The sequence below is a fragment of the Dermochelys coriacea genome, chromosome 9, assembly GCF_009764565.3.
Source record: "Dermochelys coriacea isolate rDerCor1 chromosome 9, rDerCor1.pri.v4, whole genome shotgun sequence".
Lineage (NCBI taxonomy): Eukaryota > Metazoa > Chordata > Testudines > Dermochelyidae > Dermochelys > Dermochelys coriacea.
The window spans coordinates 5,467,700-5,486,297 of NC_050076.1; the positions used below are offsets into that span (position 1 = coordinate 5,467,700).

The following is an 18,598-nucleotide window of genomic DNA, read 5'->3' on the forward strand; positions in this document are numbered from 1 at the left end:
CCAGGACGGGCTCAGGAGACATCGATTCACACTCACAAACGCAACGGGAAACACATTATTCATGGAAACAAGGAACATAGCTGCTCCTCCCTAACAAAAAACCTCAGAAAAGTCCCCACTGCCAGCATGGAGCTGGCTTGTGCTCTTGTTTGCAGTGGAATAGCTGAAATCATTGGCGCCAGTGGCCTTTCATCGGGGTTACTTTGGCCCGTTATGTTTCACTGGATGTGTATTTTTGAAGCTCAATAGCTAAGAAACAGCGTCAACAAACACAGGCAACGTGGGAAGTCTCCAGCCACGTTTTAGCAGCCAAAAGGCCACTTTGGCTTGAAAGATAGAGCCACAAAAGAATTCAGCTTAGTTTGAATTCCCAACAGTGTGCACTGGGTTTAGTATAAAGCAAGCAGGATAATTAACTCTCAGTCACAGTAACTTTCTCACAGCTGAAAGAGTCCAGCAGAAATTTTCAAATACCTTAGCTGGCTAGTACGTAAAATACAGAGGAGCACGGAGCTCAGGACTCTACCCTGGTTGCCCCGATGAGATTTCAGCAGCCTTTACATTAGGCCAGCCATATGTTTGACTAACAGCAGACTCGGTTGCTTCAGGCTGGATTCTGTGCAAGGCCCGAGGAATATTTCTGAGGATCTATCTATCTAATAGAGTTTTGTACTACTGCCCACCATCGCAGCATGCGATCACTTTCCAAGTACCATCAATAGCAATAGCAAAGTCCATAGTGGATTTTATGGCACTTCTCCCTTTTCAGGGTAAAAACTCAGGGATAGGGTTAACATTTGTTTCGATTTTACTAATTTCGATTTGGCTTTGGTTGGTAGGGGTCAGTTAGGCAGAAGGGGCAAAACTGAGATGAGAGAAGGAACATTCATTGCCTTGCACTTCAACAGCACAGACCCTGGATGGAGATTTAACTGAACCAGGCCTCTCTAGGTTAAGTCTCAGAGTAACAGAGTAGTTAGTCTGTATCCGCAAAAAGAAAAGGACTTGTGGCACCTTAGAGACTAACAAATTTATTTGAGCATAAGTGAATGCATCTGATGAAGTGAGCTGTAGCTCACAAAAGCTTATGCTCAATACATTTGTTAGTCTCTAAGGTGCCACAAGTCCTCCTTTTTTTAGGTTAAATGTGTCCCTGAGTCAGTCGTAGCCCAAAGGCAATAGGTGGTTTAAAGTGTTGTCTGGGAGGAATAAAATCTCAGGCTAAGGGCGCAGGGCGCCATCTGCAGGCACAGGCTCAGGGCAACACTTTGGTTGATAGGTTTCAGAGTAGCAGCCGTGTTAGTCTGTATAAGCAAAAAAACCACAAAGTCCTTGTGGCACCTTAGACACTAACACATTTATTTGGGCATAAGCTTTAGTTTTAAGTTTTAGCCCACGAAAGCTTATGCCCAAATAAATGTGTTAGTCTCTAAGGTGCCACAAGGACTCCTCGGTTTTTTTACTTTGGTTGATGCCTCTCTCCTCTGGGTTCAGGACAGAGATTAGCTTTCAGACCCTGCCTAACAGGGGGGTGGGAGGGTGGGAATGGGGGCCTGCCAGGGGGAGGGCAGGAAACTCACCAGAAGAGCACGTTGTGGGAGCGCCGTACAGTTGCACTAAGCAAGGCCATGCAGCAGCATCTCTGATTGCCTGTAGCAGGGAATGGTTACAAGTGAGGATTATCCATGCCCACCTCCTTGAGCCGAGTCAGCGCTGCACTTCAGATACAAGAGAGATGGCCAGAGCGGGAGCTTCAAAATATTGATTGCAACATCCTGAACTCCGGAAATGCCAGCGCTAAGGTCGCCTGTGCAGCTTTAATTCAGCTCCCTTGTGCCTATGAATTACGATAATGTAATTTACATGATCGGGCACTATATTTTCCCCAGAACCTCTGCTTCTTTCAGTGCACAAGACAGGTGGTTCTCGGAGAACGAAGCAGGCCTGAGAAGCAAATGAGGCTAGATAGCCCCTACCTCATTTGGTACAGAAGTTGGTGATGGGTGAGCCTATGCCCGCCCCCCTCAGCCAAGGGAGAGGAACCACTGAACCCAGGCTACAAAAGAATCCTTAGAATAGTGGGTAAATTGTCTAGTCAGTTGCTTCACCACCCTTTGGTTCATTATGAAATATACTCAAGAGACTAAATAATCAATGGTTTCAGAGTAGCAGCCGTGTTAGTCTGTATTCGCAAAAAGAAAAGGAGTACTTGTGGCACCTTAGAGACTAACAAATTTATTAGAGCATATGCATCCGATGAAGTGAGCTGTAGCTCACGAAAGCTTATGCACTAATAAATGTGTTAGTCTCTAAGGTGCCACAAGTACTCCTTTTCTTTTTAAATAATCAATGTCACTCAGGTTTATTAAGATGGTCTAGAGAAAGGTTCTATATGATACCAGTCTCCGCAGAGCAGCCTCATGCCAGGTGTGCGCCCCAAAGTTACATCCCTAAAGCCATCTTTTTATACCCTACTTATTTACCAGGAAAAGCTAATATGTACATCACCTGAAACTGGATATCATTAATCAGCTTTTCGCCTTGTTTGTTCCTGGTACCATAGTGTGTCTTTTGTTCTTCTGACCACATGCATTCCAGGTATTAAGCGGCATGAGGACACCCTTTAGGCCTGTACCAGGATAAACAGGCTTGTCAGGGAAACTCCCTCTCCGTAGCTATTAGGCAATGCTCACATGTCCTGATCCCGACAGTTTTCGCATCTACTTAAGCCAAAGTTAATTTCAGCTAATGAGAGGTGTTATGGGACACTTAGCATAAGTAAACAGGATCATAATAAAGTTACAGGCCAATCTGGGCTATATAACTGCTGTATTAATGCTTAATAATATATATATGCTTAAATGCTTGGAATATGTATTGCGGGTAGTATTACCAGCATACAATTTAAGTATGCTAGTCAGCATATATTAGTCAACAGGAACAACCTGTTTCAAGGGCAAACCGAAGAGTTGCTTCACTGTTAACCACAACATTACACATGTGGCTTTGTGACTACCCAACCTGCATTATGGCATTTAAAGAGACAGCAATTGAGCTTCCCATCACCTTGGCTTTTTCAGTTACTCACTTTTTTTTAAAGAGACACAAAATTATTGACGGAACAATTCATTTCCTGCACAAGAGGAAAAAAGGGTGACAAACACAAAAGGTAATTGACTGCATCGCAGCAAAGCAGTCGGTGTTATGAGTTGCATTGGGGATACATATCATTTTTGTAAAAGTTGCATCCACAATTTTGGGCATGTTTAGTCTAGAGAAGAGGAGACTGAGGGAAGATGTGATAATTCTCTTTAACTATGTCAAAGGCAAGAGGATGGTGATCAGTTGTTCTCCATGTTCACCAAAGGTAGGACAACAAGTAATGGGTTTTGTTGGCAGCTATGGTGATTTAGGTTGGATATCAGGAAAAACTTTAGGGTCAGCTAGGCACTGGAACAGGTTACCAAGTGAGGCTGTGGAATCTCCATCACTGAAGGTTTTTAAAAGTAGGGTTGACAAACATCTATCCGCGATGCTCAAGGTTTATTTTATCCTGCCTTAGCATAGAGGGGATGGGGGTGGACTAGATGACCTCTTGACTTCCCCTCCAGCATGACATTGCTATGATTCTATTTTGAATTAGTTTATCTCCTTTGGCTCATCTTTCCTCAAATAGTTCAGTTGCTAAATCCAGTCTCTCTCCTGTTGTTCAGTTTTCAATGTCAAATGCCTTAAAAAGCGGGAAGGTAACAGATAGAGCCAGCTGAATCAGTCATCAAAAATCATGTTCATTATTAACGTAACTCCTTTCTGGGTTCATGGATCCAACGTGTTGGTTATTTGGATTTGCCAAATAGTCCAGACAAATAATTTCAGTCTCTGGGGCTGTTCACAAATTGTTCGTTTTAGCCATTTGTTACTCCTGGTGTGTGGTTGGTCACCTAAGTCACATGGTAGTGTTTCTGCTCCTTGATTAACCAACTGGAAGTTTTCAAACAGGAGAACAATAACTAGAGAAAAGAGAGGGATAAATGATGTAGCTCTGGTTGGAATTTTCAGACGCAGAATCACTCCCACCAGAATTCATGAAGTTTTTGGGGACTTTCAAAAATATTCTTGAGTACCTAGCAATTATCTACACACTCAGGTAAAATAAGTAATACAAATGCACCAATCAGAGCAAACCAAACTAGCTGACTAGATTTGCAATTATTCATGAATTGGGGGGGCTACCCCCACTATTTGACTAGCTTTGGTATCCAACTGTTCATATAAATAAAAATCAAAATGCAAATAGTACAGAAAACACAGCAAAACTTGAAACCATGGCAAATCGTATCCTGGGGTAAATTGTGTGATGGTAGCTGAACTGGTGGCATTGTGTCTTTGGATGTCCCATGGTACACTGTGTCTTTGGGTCTTACATAATACATCGCGTGTTTGGGCCTCTGATATATTCCCAACCAACAATCCTCACAATGGTCACTCCGATGTGGTCCATAGTGCTGACCTATCACTTTAACCTCAGATAACTGGGTGTGGTCCACGTACTCTCCATAGCATTTCTCCCTAATGCTGATGACCACATTCTCCAAGGCCCTCTGGATGCTTTCCTCCTTGAAATTTGGCTCTTCTAACTTACCCTCGGAGCACTCATAACATTCTTGTCTAAAGACTCATCTTCACACAATCTTTTCTCCTGTGCTGGTCCAGGTACATGTGGAACAGAATAACCACTTGAACTGATGACCAGAAATGCTGGCACCATGAGCACTGGAAGCTAAAAAGAGGAAAGAGATATAGCATGCATAGCGTGACCAGATGTCCCACTATTATTGGGACCATCCTGATATTAGAGGCTTTGTCTTATGTAGGCAACTATTACCTCCCCCACCCCCAAAAAAAGTGTCTCCATGATTGGCAGCTCCAGCAGTTGCCTGTAGGTGTGGTTGAGCTGCTTGCCTGCAGACAGGAGAGGGTCCACTCCCCACCCTTCCTAAGCTCAGTATGGGGTTTGTAGATCCCATTACAGCAACCAACCAGCACGCCTGCTGCCAAACTCTAAGCTAATCAAAGCCATGGGGCCAACCTCGGATCTGGTGTAAGTAGGTGTAATGCTCACCGGGCTGTGTCCGCCACTGCTTTGCCTTATTTTTAACGCATTTCAATGTAATTACAGATTCATAGATTCTCAGGCCAAAAGGGACCATTGTTATCATCTTGTCTGGCCTCCTGGGTAACTCAGGCCAGAGAACTGCCCTAAAATAATTCCTAGAGCAGAGCTTTTAGAAAAACATCCTGTCCTGATTTTAAAATGGCCACTGAGGAAGAATCCACCACGACCCTTGGTAAATTGTTCCAATGCTTAATTACTCTCAGAGTTAAAAATTTACACCTTATTTCTAGTCTGAATTTCTCTAGCTTCAAATTCTAGCCATTGGGTCCTCTTAGACCTTTCTCTTCTAGATTGAAAGCCCATTATTAAATATTTGTTCCCCATGTAGATAGTATAGACTGTAATCAAGTCATCTCTTAACCTTCTCTCTGTTAAGCTAAACAGATGGAGCTCTTTCAGTCTGTCGCTATAAGACATGGTTTCTAATCCTTTATTCATTCTCATGGCTCTTCTTTGAACCCTCTCCAATTTATCAGCATGCTTCTTGAATTGTGGGCACCAGAACGGGACACAGGATTCCAGCAGCAGTCACACCAGTGCCAAATACAGAGGTGAAATAATCTCTCTGCTCCTAGGTGAGAGTCTCCTGTTTATGCATCCCAGGATCGGATTAGCACTTTTGGCCTCGGTGTCACACTGGGAGCTCACATACAGCAGATTACCCACCACTGCTCCCAAATCTTTTTACAATGAGGTAAAACCAAAGAAGCACCTTGTATCAAGCACCATCAATGTCAGTCCAGCACCTTCCACCAGCACTAAATGTACCAGAGGCTTTCACAATACAGACCCTTGGGGCGGTATTGGCCTGACTGCCAGCCAACTGGATATATAGCTATCCATATTCATACTGTATCTACTTGATGAGCGAATCCTCAGCTGGTGTAAATTGACCTAGTTCCAGGACACCCAAAGGAACTACTCTGATTTACAACAGCTGAGGATCTGGTTATCTTTGTTTCGCTATATTTGACGAGAGAATTGACCCAGGGTTCTATGAAATGTATTCGTCTTGGAGGCGTTTAAGCCATAACTTTAACATTGCACCAAGGTTTTGACAGTCAGTCAGTGCTGCACATTGTGTCTAGCAGCGCTAAATGCTGCATAGATAGGAATCAGACCTGACTGTGTTTGGAATTACTGATTTCTGTCTAAAGAAAAGGAGTACTTGTGGCACCTTAGAGACTAACAAATTTATTAGAGCATAAGCTTTCGTGAGCTACAGCTCACTTCATCAGATGCATTTGGTGGAAAAAACAGAGGGGAGATTTATATACACACACAGAGAACATGAAACAATGGGTTTATCATACACACAGTAAGGAGATGCATCCGATGAAGTGAGCTGTAGCTCACGAAAGCTTATGCTCTAATAAATTTGTTAGTCTCTAAGGTGCCACAAGTACTCCTTTTCTTTTTGCGAATACAGACTAACACCGCTGCTACTCTGAAACCTGACAGTAAGGAGAGTGATCACTTAAGATGAGCCATCACCAGCAGCAGGGGGGGAAAGGAGGAAAACCTTTCATGGTGACAAGCAAGGTAGGCTATTTCCAGCAGTTAACAAGAACATCTGAGGAACAGTGGGGGGTCGGTGAGGGGGAGAAATAACATGGGGAAATAGTTTTACTTTGTGTAATGACTTATCCATTCCCAGTCTCTATTCAAGCCTAAGTTAATTGTATCCAGTTTGCAAATTAATTCCAATTCCACAGTCTCTCGTTGGAGTCTGTTTTTGAAGCTTTTTTGTTGAAGGATAGCCACTCTTAGGTCTGTAATCGAGTGACCAGAGAGATTGAAGTGTTCTCCAACTGGTTTTTGAATGTTATAATTCTTGACGTCTGATTTGTGTCCATTCATTCTTTTATGTAGAGACTGTCCAGTTTGGCCAATGTACATGGTAGAGGGGCATTGCTGGCACATGATGGCATGTATCACATTGGTAGATGCGTAGGTGAACGAGCCTCTGATAGTGTGGCTGATGTGATTAGGCCCTATGATGGTATCCCCTGAATAGATATGTGGACAGAGTTGGCAATGGGCTTTGTTGCAAGGATAGGTTCCTGGGTTAGTGGTTCTGTTTGTGGTGTGTGGTTGCTGGTGAGTATTTGCTACAGATTGGGGGGCTGTCTGTAAGCAAGGACTGGCCTGTCTCCCAAGATCTGTAAGAGTGATGGGTCGTCCTACAGGATAGGTTGTAGATCCTTGATGATGCGTTGGAGAGGTTTTAGTTTGGGGGCTGAAGGTGATGGCTCGTGGCGTTCTGTTATTTTCTTTGTTGGGCCTGTCCTGTAGTAGGTGACTTCTGGGTACTCTTCTGGCTCTGTCAATCTGGTTCTTCACTTCAGCAGGTGGGTATTGTAGTTGTAGAAATGCATGATAGAGATCTTGTAGGTGTTTGTCTCTGTCTGAGGGGTTGGAGCAAATGCGGTTATATCGTAGCGCTTGGCTGTAGACAATGGATCGAGTGGTATGATCTGGATGAAAGCTAGAGGCATGTAGGTAGGAATAGCGGTCAGTAGGTTTCCGATATAGGGTGGTGTTTATGTGATCATCACTTATTAGCACCGTAGTGTCCAAGAAGTGGATCTCTTGTGTGGACTGGTCCAGGCTGAGGTTGATGGTGGGATGGAAATTGTTGAAATCCTGGTGGAATTCCTCAAGGACTTCTTTTCCATGGGTCCAGATGATGAAGATGTCATCAATGTAGCGCAAGTTGAGTAGGGGCATTAGGGGACGAGAGCTGAGGAAGCGTTGTTCTAAGTCAGCCATAAAAATGTTGGCATACTGTGGGGCCATGCGGGTACCCATCGCAGTGCCGCTGATTTGAAGGTATACATTGTCCCCAAATGTGAAATAGTTATGGGTGAGGACAAAGTCACAAAGTTCAGCCACCAGGTTTGCCGTGACATTATCGGGGATACTGTTCCTGACGGCTTGTAGTCCATCTTTGTGTGGAATGTCGGTGTAGAGGCTTCTACATCCATAGTGGCCAGGATGGTGTTTTTAGGAAGATCACCAATGGACTGTAGTTTCCTCAGGAAGTCAGTGGTGTCTCGAAGATAGCTGGGCGTGCTGGTAACGTAGGGCCTGAAGAGGGAGTCTACATAGCCAGACAATCCTGCTGTCAGGGTGCCAATGCCTGAGATGATGGGGCATCCAGGATTTCCAGGTTTATGGATCTTGGGTAGCAGATAGAATACCCCAGGTCGGGGCTCCAGGGGTGTGTCTGTGCGGATTTGTTCTTGAGCTTTTTCAGGGAGTTTCTTGAGCAAATGCTGTAGTTTCTTTTGGTAACTCTCAGTGGGATCAGAGGGTAATGGCTTGTAGAAAGTGGTGTTGGAGAGCTGCCTAGTAGCCTCTTGTTCATACTCCGACCTATTCATGATGACGACAGCACCTCCCATGTCAGCCTTTTTGATTATGATGTCAGAATTATAACATTTAAAAACCAGTTGGAGAAGACTTCAATCTCTCTGGTCACTCGATTACAGACCTAAGAGTGGCTATACTTCAACAAAAAAGCTTCAAAAACAGACTCCAACGAGAGACTGCTGAATTGGAATTAATTTGCAAACTGGATACGATTAACTTAGGCTTGAATAGAGACTGGGAATGGATGAGTCATTACAAAAAGTAAAACTATTTCCCCATGTTATTTCTCCCCCCCCCACCCCCCACTGTTCCTCAGATATACTTGTTAACTGTTGGAATTAGCCTACCTTGCTTGTCACCATGAAAGGTTTTCCTCCTTTCCCCCCCCCCACTGCTGGTGATGGCTTATCTTAAGTGATCACTCTCCTTACAGTGTGTATGATAAACCAATTGTTTCATGTTCTCTGTGTGTGTATATCAATCTCCACTCTGTATTTTCCACCAAATGCATCCGATGAAGTGAGCTGTAGCTCACGAAAGCTTATGCTCTAATAAATTTGTTAGTCTCTAAGGTGCCACAAGTCCTCCACTAACACGGCTGCTACTATGAAACCTGATTTCTGTCTAAGGCAGTGGTTTTCAAACCACGGTGCCAGGAGAGGCAGGAAGCCTGCCTTAGGCCACTGCGCTGCTGACCAGGAGTCGCCCAAGGTAAGTCCGTGCCCCAACCTGCGCCCCAATCGCCTGCCCTAGCCCTGAGCCCCCCCAAACCTGGAGCCCCTTTCTGCACCCCAAACCCCTCATCCCCAGCCCCACCCCAGAGCTTGCACCCCCATCCCAGAGCCCTGATCCCCTCCTGCACCCCAACCCTCTGCCCCAGCCCTGAGTACCCCCAAACCCAGAGCCCCCTCCTCCACCCCAAACCCCTCATCCCCAGCCCCAGCCTGAAGCCTGCACCTCCAGCCCAGAGCCCTGACCCCCTCCTGCAGCCCTGCCCCAGCCCTGAGCCCTCCCCAAACCCAGAGCCCCATCCTGCACCCCAAACCCTCATCCCCAGGCCCATCCCGCAGCCCTCACTGCTGCATTCTAACCCTTTGCCCCAGCCCTCACCCCAAACCCCTCATCCCCAGCTCTGCTGGGTCACAGGCATCAACAATTTTCTTCAACTGGGTCGCCAGAAAAAAAGTTTGAAAACCACTGGCCTAAGGTACTTATCTGACTCTCGTCACCATAGTAACTGGGCACCTCACAATATTTAAAGCATTTATACTCACGACACCACTGTGAGGCAGGGCAGTGCTCTCACCCCCATTTTACAGATGGGAAACTGAGGCACAGAGTGGCTAAGGCCCAGATCCTCAGACCTATTTAGCCAGGCAGGGGCTTGAACCCGGGTCCCCCAACCTTTTGATAGTGCCATAACTACTGGAGCATTAGAAGGAGCACCTCATCACTAGGCCCTGGGGACAGTCCTTAATTTGTGCCGGGCCTTGCTGCGGTTGAGCCCCAGTGCTTCTAGGCTCGGTAATTCGTAACCCCTGCATCTCTGGGCTCCTGGCCACGCTCTCCAGCCACCCAGCTCTGAAGGCAGCACCGCCGCCTGCAGCAGTGCAGAAGTATGGGTGGCAACACGCCGTGCCAGGCCATCCTTATTCTGCGCTGCTGCTGGCAGCGCCGCTGCCTTCAGAGCTGGGGACCTGGCCAGCAGCCACCGCTCTCCAACCGCCCAACCAGTGCTTAACTTGCGCTGGGGCTTGCCGAGGCAGAGCCCCAGCACCTCTTTCATTGCAAATTAAGCACTGGCATGGGTTGTTGTCCTGGTGCTCTCTCTGTGTCCAACAACTTTCAAATAGCGTAAGAGAGAGAGACTATAAAACCCAAACAAAAAACTAAACTTCTAAAACAAGAAGAGTAGCAGCAGCTTTTGCAGAAACCGGGGCATGTGGTGGCTGAAACAGCAAATGCCTCTAAAAAAAGGAAACATTTTTGAAAGCGGGGGATGCATTTAAAGGCATAGTTAATTCCAAGGCATAATTAAAGCAATTGCACGTACGCTACTACGCCCCCCCACACACACTGCATCCCTCACAAAAAATAGATCATTTGTCAATGACTAAGGAGGTGGTTGTATCAGCTGCTGTATCAGCCCCTCTCAGCCGCTGCTCCTCACCAGGCAAATGCATGTTCTTGCAGTGATTGTTTCCAACCAGGTCCAAAGTCATTGTAATCAAGGTTCTGTTGCATCTTTAGGTCCCAGTTGTCTCATGGCTTCACCTCCTCTATCTTCTCATAAAACATTTCTCTCCAGGAATCCATGTTCAGCTTCTCCATCTCTCCTGATGTTCATGTGGGGACACTCTAAAGTGTGCTGAGTTACAAATGGAGTTGCAATTGTTTACTTCCCACTTCTATCTCATCACCTGCTGAGCGGCAGGGTGGGGATTTGAGTTCCTTCCCTACTAGAAGAAAAGGAGTACTTGTGGCACCTTAGAGACTAACAAATTTATTTGAGCATAAGCTTTCGTGAGCTACAGCTCACTTCATCGGATGCCTTTGGTGGAAAATACAGTGGGGAGATTTATATACACACACAGAGAACATGAAACAATGGGTTTATCATACACACAGTAAGGAGAGTGATCACTTAAGATGAGCCATCACCAGCAGCGGAGGGGGGGAGGAGGAAAACCTTTCATGGTGACAAGCAAGGTAGGCTATTTCCAGCAGTTAACAAGAACATCTGAGGAACGGTGGGGGGGGAGAAATAACATGGGGAAATAGTTTTACTTTGTGTAATGACTCATCCATTCCCAGTCTCTATTCAAGCCTAAGTTAATTGTATCCAGTTTGCAAATTAATTCCAATTCAGCAGTCTCTCATTGGAGTCTGTTTCTGAAGTTTTTTTGTTGAAGGATTGTCACCCTCAGGTCTGTAATTGAGTGACCGGAGAGATTGAAGCGTTCTCCGACTGGTTTTTGAATGTTATAATTCTTGATGTCTGATTTGTGTCCATTTATTCTTTTACATAGAGACTGTCCAGTTTGACCAATGTACATGGCAGAGGGGCATTGCTCTGCTGAATTGGAATTAATTTGCAAACTGGATCCAGACAGGGGGCTAGCCTCCCCAAAGGCTGGTTTCACTCATCACACATGCCTTTGCGCCTCATTCACTGCCCAGTTTGACCGCTCTCCCTCACCTGGCAAATGCTTTACCCTGCTGGTATAGGCGCCATCCGCGTTCTGGGTTTTGAGGACTGAGGTTATCCTGCACGGTGAGAGACCAGGTGTCGTCTGGCTTCTCCCAGGCCCTCTTCTGATCAAACATCCGCTGCCAGGCTTTCATGTTCTCACCTTCCCCTTTACAGCCTCTCTGGAGCAGCAGCATTTATTGTCTGAACCAGGAATGTGACTTATTTAAGGGGGAATGGGGGGGGCTCCCGGGTCTGCAACCTTCCCCTCCCTCTCTGAGGAACAGCCTCGCACAGGCGAGCTCCTTTGCCTCCTTGCTACAGACTCAGGACCCTGGGTATGGAACCAAGCTCAGGGCTTGTGAGAAACAAAACTGAAAGGGGAGCTAACGAGCTGCCTCTGTGCAGGACTGCCCTGCCCACAAGAATCAACTTCAGATTCAGCCAGGGGACCACACATCCCTGCTGGAACTCCACAGCTTTCTCGCCCCCTCGTGCACACACAGCCACCCGACGTGGACAGGGCTCCGCAGATTGGGACAGGGCTCCCCACCTGGACAGGGCTCTGCGTCTCGCTGTATCCCAGCTGACTTTGCAGCACTGACTCCCTCCTGCAGGCATCTACCTCCCTTTCCTAGGGTGGTGCTGCTACTTTGCTGCCACCAGGGGGTGCTGCTTCAGGGAGAAAGGGGAGGGACTTGCAGCCGGGGCAGATGGTTTCTGGATCAACGTTTGGTGGAGCATGATGGGCAGACACATGCTATGCATGTGGGGTCTTGGGGCGCAGTGCAAGCAGAGCAGGCCAGGGCCCCTTTTGAGCATGGGCCCGGCTCCATGGAGCCACTGGAGCCATTGTAAACCCAGCACTGAGCAAAACTCTACAAACTGGGAGTCATCAGTGGAGAGGGAAAAGCCCAGCGGAGGGATCTGCTGTCAGGTCCCTAGAGGCCAGTTCTCAGGCGAAACCCTGCATGCAGACCTGGGACTCACCAGCTCCCCACACAGCCAGTCCTGTCCTTGTCCTGGCTGGCTCCAGACTGCCTCAAAAATGGCTTCTCCCCTTTCCTCAGCTCCCTGGGAAGGGCTTTTCACTCCCTATTGATGCCAGGCAGACTCTGAGTCTGTCTTGGCTCCCACTCCCTACCAGGGACAGTGCGCCTCCCCCTGAGCTGCCAGCAGACCGAGCCCCAGAAATCTAAGTCATCTCCTTGGAGGTTCCACTTGTAACATCGCCCTTTAAAGAAAAGGGTGCAGAGGAGAACTTGCCAGGGGGTTGCAGCAGACTTTCCAGCTGGCCCATGGGACAGGGAAGTTTCCAGGACGTTTCATGGGAACGCATCAAACCCTTGTTGAATTGAAAGGGCTCAAGGCCGGGCCAAGTAGCCTGACAGACAAAAGGCCTGAAGTTGTGAAACAGCTCCCAATTGCGGGTGGGAAACATTGTGTTGACAGTCACTGAAGTTACAGGAGCCACGCAGAGTACCTAAACGCCTCGTGACTCGATTGCAGCCACATAGATATTTAACCAGGAGGCTGTCTGCCCTCAGGCAGCTTAGAAAATCATGCCCAAGATCCTATCTAGGGGCAGGGGTTCTGCCGGCTCAAGAATCAATGAAGCCCTAAAAACTCCTTTGAACTTCTGAGGATCAAGTGAGCTAATTCAAAGGTCTTTTGCCTGACGTACCTCTTTCTGTTCTATTGCTCGGCTTCTCCAGGGCTGGATCCTGGGAAAGATTACATATGCGACAATTAAAGGGCAGTTCTACTCTGAAAAATGACCACGTAAAAAGACCACTTAGGGGTCTTTAGCTACCATCCCTCAATGGCTCCTAGAGGAAATCTGCTCAGCTGGCCAATAAAAATATTTTTTCTAGCTCTCAGCCCAGTGCACGCATTCACCCTACATAGACAGGTACATTATCTATTGTTACTAGGCTTGGCAGAATTTGATTATATAATTTTGGCAGGAAATATCCACGGTTATTTTTAAGCATTTTTTTATTTTATTTTTATCTTTGTAAATTTTCATAGCTGCAAAACCTAATGGCTTAGGCTTTTTTCCCCCCCAAACGTTTATTGATTTAAATTTTCATAATTGTGGGAAATTATGAGGCAGTCGGGGGGGGGTCAGACAATAATTACTTCATGATAGACAATGCTGCAATTCAAAAAATTAACACTTTATAACCGTTAAAGCGCAAACTGTCAACATCACCTGTCAAAATATACCAAGTAAATATCCTGAGATCAAATGCTAACAAGGCCCCAACAGCACTTGTCTTACTTTGTTGATCGGTAAATTTCAATTACTGATGGAAATATTTTGTATTGGTTTATGTGTGTGTGGTGGAAATTGACATTCACTGACATTTGCAGATAAAAATGTAATCTTTCCAAGCCCAATTATTACTCAGGTTATTACAGTTCAGTTATATTACAAGTATGAGTGTCGAATTTCCACTACTTGGTTTTGAGATAAAGCAAAACAAAAATGAGCACAGCCAAAAAAATGACCAAACAACAAATGTAGCAACAGCAGCACCGCCAGTCACAGCGGCTCCCCACGTTGCGGCTGCTCCCCATCTCTGCTTCGCTCCATTCCTCATGGGCAGGAAAGCTTCGTGGAAATAGAGAAGCAGTCCTAAAGAAGGTGTTGGCTGGTGCTTGGACTTCATATTTCACGTAACAGATACCCAGCCGGCAGGCTTCACAGTGGGAGCTGTCATGTGGCCCCATTATCTGAGCTTCCACGATGATCTTGGACAGGTTGTTGGGACTGATGGCCTCTCTGTAGCATTTCCCGCGAATCTTCAGCATCAGGTTCTCCAGGACTCTCTCGACGTTCTCCTGGCTGAATTCAGGCAGTTCCAGTTTCGGCACGAGACACTTCTTGCACTCCTGTCTGAAGATTTTCATCTTCGCCTGGCCCCGTCTCTGCTTCCGGTCCAGGTGCATGTGGAAGAGAATGTTCACTTGAGCTGAGTGCCAGATGTGCCAGCACTGTGAGCACTGAAACCTAACAGGAGAAAGCAGGAGACAAAACTTAACCCAGATTCAAAGCCCTGAACCAGCTGCAACTGCTAATCTGAGAACTCAGCCTCTGTCCCGCAGGATGGATTCTGGAGCACTGTACACAGGAAGGGTTGATCGAGCAGTGTAAGGAGCGCTATCTACTAGCACTGAGGATTGTATAGCACTGTTTATTAGTTAGTAGGTTCAATACAGCTGTCATCGTTATGCCTTCCAAATGGTTTCCAGCATGAGTCCACTCTAAACAGGATGCTTCTGCTCCTCTGTATGATGGATATTGAGACCTGGTTTTGGCTACAGATGTTTGACATTCAAATAGTTATGGACTCTAGTGGCCTCCAGACCATCTCTCATGCTTCCCCGATGCCTAGAATTCCTTCCTGATCTGGAGCAGCAGCTATCGGATACTGACGCAACACACAGATTTTTGAAGCAGTGACCCATGTGTGGTGACTAGGGCCAGGAAATAAAGAGCAGTCCGTTACCAGCTCCCCTGCATGTCATGCCCTCACTGCATCTTAGACCACAGCTCCCCTTGGTCACCTTCACACCCCTCCTCCAAACCTACTGCTTCAAGAAGGCTTCGGAGCTGTAGCCCCTCAGAGGTTTAAAAATAATAATGGTCGTGGTCATAAAAATCCTCTTTAGCCCCATCTATTGAGAGTTTAAGCTTTCTAGGGGCAGAGATTCATTGCTATATGGCTGAGAATGCCTAGCCCAAGGAAGAGCAAGCTGACAGAGGCCTTTGGGTCTTATCACCATACAAATAACTGTACATCGCATGTGTTAGCATCCCAAGTGACCACACGCTCATAATGTCCTCTCCCTCTTCTCTCCCTTTCCCAGTTCCTCCTTCTCCTCCTTAATTGAGATTGTAAGCTCTTTGGGGCAGGAATCTCACTTTCGTTGTATTGTACAGCCCCATAGTGCTACATAAGTAACATATAACTATGATCCAAGCATTCAGTAGAACAAGGTATAGATTTAGCTGCTCGTGCATCCATATTTGCTCCCAGAATCCCTTCTGCAAGCCACTCTTAGGCTGATGCCTGTCCACAGCAACCAGCCCCTGGCTCCAGCTGATCTTTCCATTGTTATATGGATCCAGGCTGACCCTTAGAATCTTCCTCTCCTTCTCAAGCCAGGATGGGCCCCGCTGCCTGGAAATGCAGGCAAGGAACAAAGAGGTGACCCTAGAGAAGTAAAGCGCAGCAGCAAAGCTGACCCAGTTTGGGCTTGGTGGCTCCATAGGCACATACAAGGAGAGTGAGCTCAGCATAATTCAGCAGCAATAAAGCTTCAGACCTGAAGCCCTGGGGAGGGGGAAATGAAGGGGATGAAAATCAGCAGAATGAGTAGGCTGGGTCAGATTTTGAGATGACACTGACAATGTCTAGAAGAGTCGAGGTGGGTGTAATTCACTGCTTCCTCCAGCCCCGTCCATGTGCCTGAGCCAGCCCTCTGCCACCCCTGCATTGCCTGGCCTCACTCACCCACCCCCATTCTACCCCTCGGCCTTCTCATCTCCCTCTTTCCAGGTCAGCCTCTTGGTCTCTCCCCACCCGCTCTTCCTCTGCCCCTTCTTAGCCCTCCCCTCTGTCACCTTCTCCCTCCCTGCTGGTACTTTCCAGCCACTTCTCCCTCCCCGCCCATGGCTTTCTGTGGTCTGTGACAGGTCTAGCGTGCTCCAGAGCACTAGATTATTATCATAAAAATTCAGCACCCAGATACTGCAATGATGGTCACACTGCAAATATTCAGGTAACTAGACATTGTTAGAACTGGTCAAATTATTCCTTAAGATTATTTGCAATGATTGAGCCCTATTTTCTGGTTAGTGAATCATTCATAAACTGATCCTACATTTGTTCATGGGCTTGCAATTTGTAAGGATTCACCAAGTACTTTGGGCTAATAGCCTTCACCTTCTTCTGTTGTTGCCAAGCTGGCTCTTTAACTAGTCACCTGAGCCACATGGTATTGCTTCTGCTCCCTGATTGGATGAGGAGCATTCTAAAGCAGAGGATAACAAACGATGGAGTTCAGGTGTGAATTTTCAGGCAATGAATCAATCTCTGCTGCTACATTTCGTGAAACTCCTGGGTTTCGCAAACATTTTGACAAATGCCCACTAGCAGTGCAGACATGTACAAATATAGAATAATATGATCTCACTTATCACAGGAAACAGAACTTGGAGTCTGTATTCACAAGAATATTAGTGAATAGAGCTTGCCTGAAAGTTCAAAAATGTCACCAAAAATAGCGCAAAAAATCCACAAAATTTGTCAGTAAACATCTCTTTGTTAGAGCCGATAAGTGATTCCTCCTGTCCTCCCTCCCCATGAAAATTTTTGAGGGAATGTCGAAAAACCAAAACATTTTCCGTTTGGGGCTTTGGGGGAAAACCCCCAAAGTTTTTTGAAAAAACAGCTGTTTTTCATGAAAATTTCCATTTGATCCAAAAAGCTGTTTCCCTTCGAATAATCATTTAGGGGGAAGATTTGCCACCAGCCCGAGTCTTTGTGAATTAATTCTTCCTTTACTATCCAATCAGCTCTTAACAGCCTATGGTAGTGCTATGGAAGGAAGATGCAGCTGCTCACAAAGCCCTTTGCTAACCGTGTTCTTCTGCTACCTACCCCTCACCTGGCAAACGCATGTTGTTGAAGGAATTGCTTCCATCCAGGATCCAGGTCATTGGACTGAAGGTTATAATCCGCCTTCAGAGTCCATGTGTCTCCTGGTTTCATCTGCCCAATCTTCTGAGAAAATATTTGCTGCCATATCTCCATGGTCCCAATCATCTGCCTTTGGAGCTGGTTTTGTTTCTGGACTGTGACCGTGATCTGCTGAAGGGATCCGGACTGAAATTTGAGTCTCCTGACTTATGACTTCCATCTCTGTGGTGGGGGAGGAGACCTTTGTGGGTTGTTTTTCCTTTCCCCATGGCACAGAACCAAGTTTTGTGTTTGCAAAGGTGGGACTTTGCTTCCAGACAAAGTCCCTGCACTGAGTCACACCCAGAATGATTTTGCTGACACTGCTGGCGCTCCATGTGGTGCCAGCCAGGGCAGAATTTGGCCACAACACAATACAGAGCAGCTCTCCCAAAGGAGCCTGCTGTTTTTGTACCTGTAGGGGGGTAAATTAGTGGCAGTGCAAAAATGCTGGTGCTCTGTCTGTCCGTGTCTCTGTGCATCTCCCATGCCAACCCAGCACTCCGGCCAGTCTGGGTGTGCTTGGGAAGTGTCCTAGGGAGTGTTGTCATTTGGGGAGTTCAAATGATAATGATTAAACTAGTATCAGGATGTTTCTAATATCAGAATGTTTCTAGCCCCCCCACACACACACACAAAGAAGCTGGCTGCCTCCCAAACATATAGCAAAGACAGTTCTCTGCTCCAAAGCGTTTGCAGTCTAGATAGGCAACACACGGGAGGACTCAGGAAACACAATTTACCGCATTCCTTGCTATTTTCATTTTGCTTTAACCCAGTTCCTATGTATTTGTTCACCCCAAGCTAGGGTTTATAGTGTGTCCATAGGCAAATACTAGCCATTTGGGTCCATCTCTCACCACTTCCCCCTATGACCTCCGCTCCCTATATCCACAGTCTTCCTCCCACAGCTTCTTAGGATCTTGTCCCATGCCCACCAAAAATGCATTGCAAAGTTTCTTATAAGAATGTTGTTTGCATCTCATGTTCATTTCACCAGCCCCTCTCCTCCCCATGCCACAGTTTTGATCTTGCCCATCTCTTAGCCAGCCAAGGCAGCTTAAAGCAAGGCAGTAAACCAAGCAATGCCTCCTTTAGTTACAGAGG

The 18,598-nt window shown here is 46.5% G+C and overlaps 2 protein-coding genes across 2 annotated transcripts; both read right to left on the bottom strand.

Annotated features, from left to right (window-relative positions):
* Nucleotides 1-3,551: 3,551 nt before the first annotated feature.
* Nucleotides 3,552-11,021, bottom strand: LOC119861342 (receptor-transporting protein 2-like). Its single transcript, XM_043491744.1, is given in 3 exon segments — nucleotides 3,552-4,677; nucleotides 4,679-4,780; nucleotides 10,722-11,021. Coding segments are annotated over 3 exon segments (702 nt in total). The 5' UTR covers nucleotides 10,883-11,021; the 3' UTR covers nucleotides 3,552-4,238.
* A 2,598-nt stretch (nucleotides 11,022-13,619) lies between these two features.
* On the bottom strand, nucleotides 13,620-17,718 carry LOC119861760 (receptor-transporting protein 3-like). Its single transcript, XM_038417274.2, has 2 exons — nucleotides 17,421-17,718; nucleotides 13,620-14,757 (listed from the first exon to the last, which is right to left on the bottom strand). Exons 1-2 carry the CDS (start codon nucleotides 17,576-17,578, stop codon nucleotides 14,202-14,204), a joined length of 714 nt encoding a protein of 237 aa, XP_038273202.1. The 5' UTR covers nucleotides 17,579-17,718; the 3' UTR covers nucleotides 13,620-14,201.
* Nucleotides 17,719-18,598: the final 880 nt, after the last annotated feature.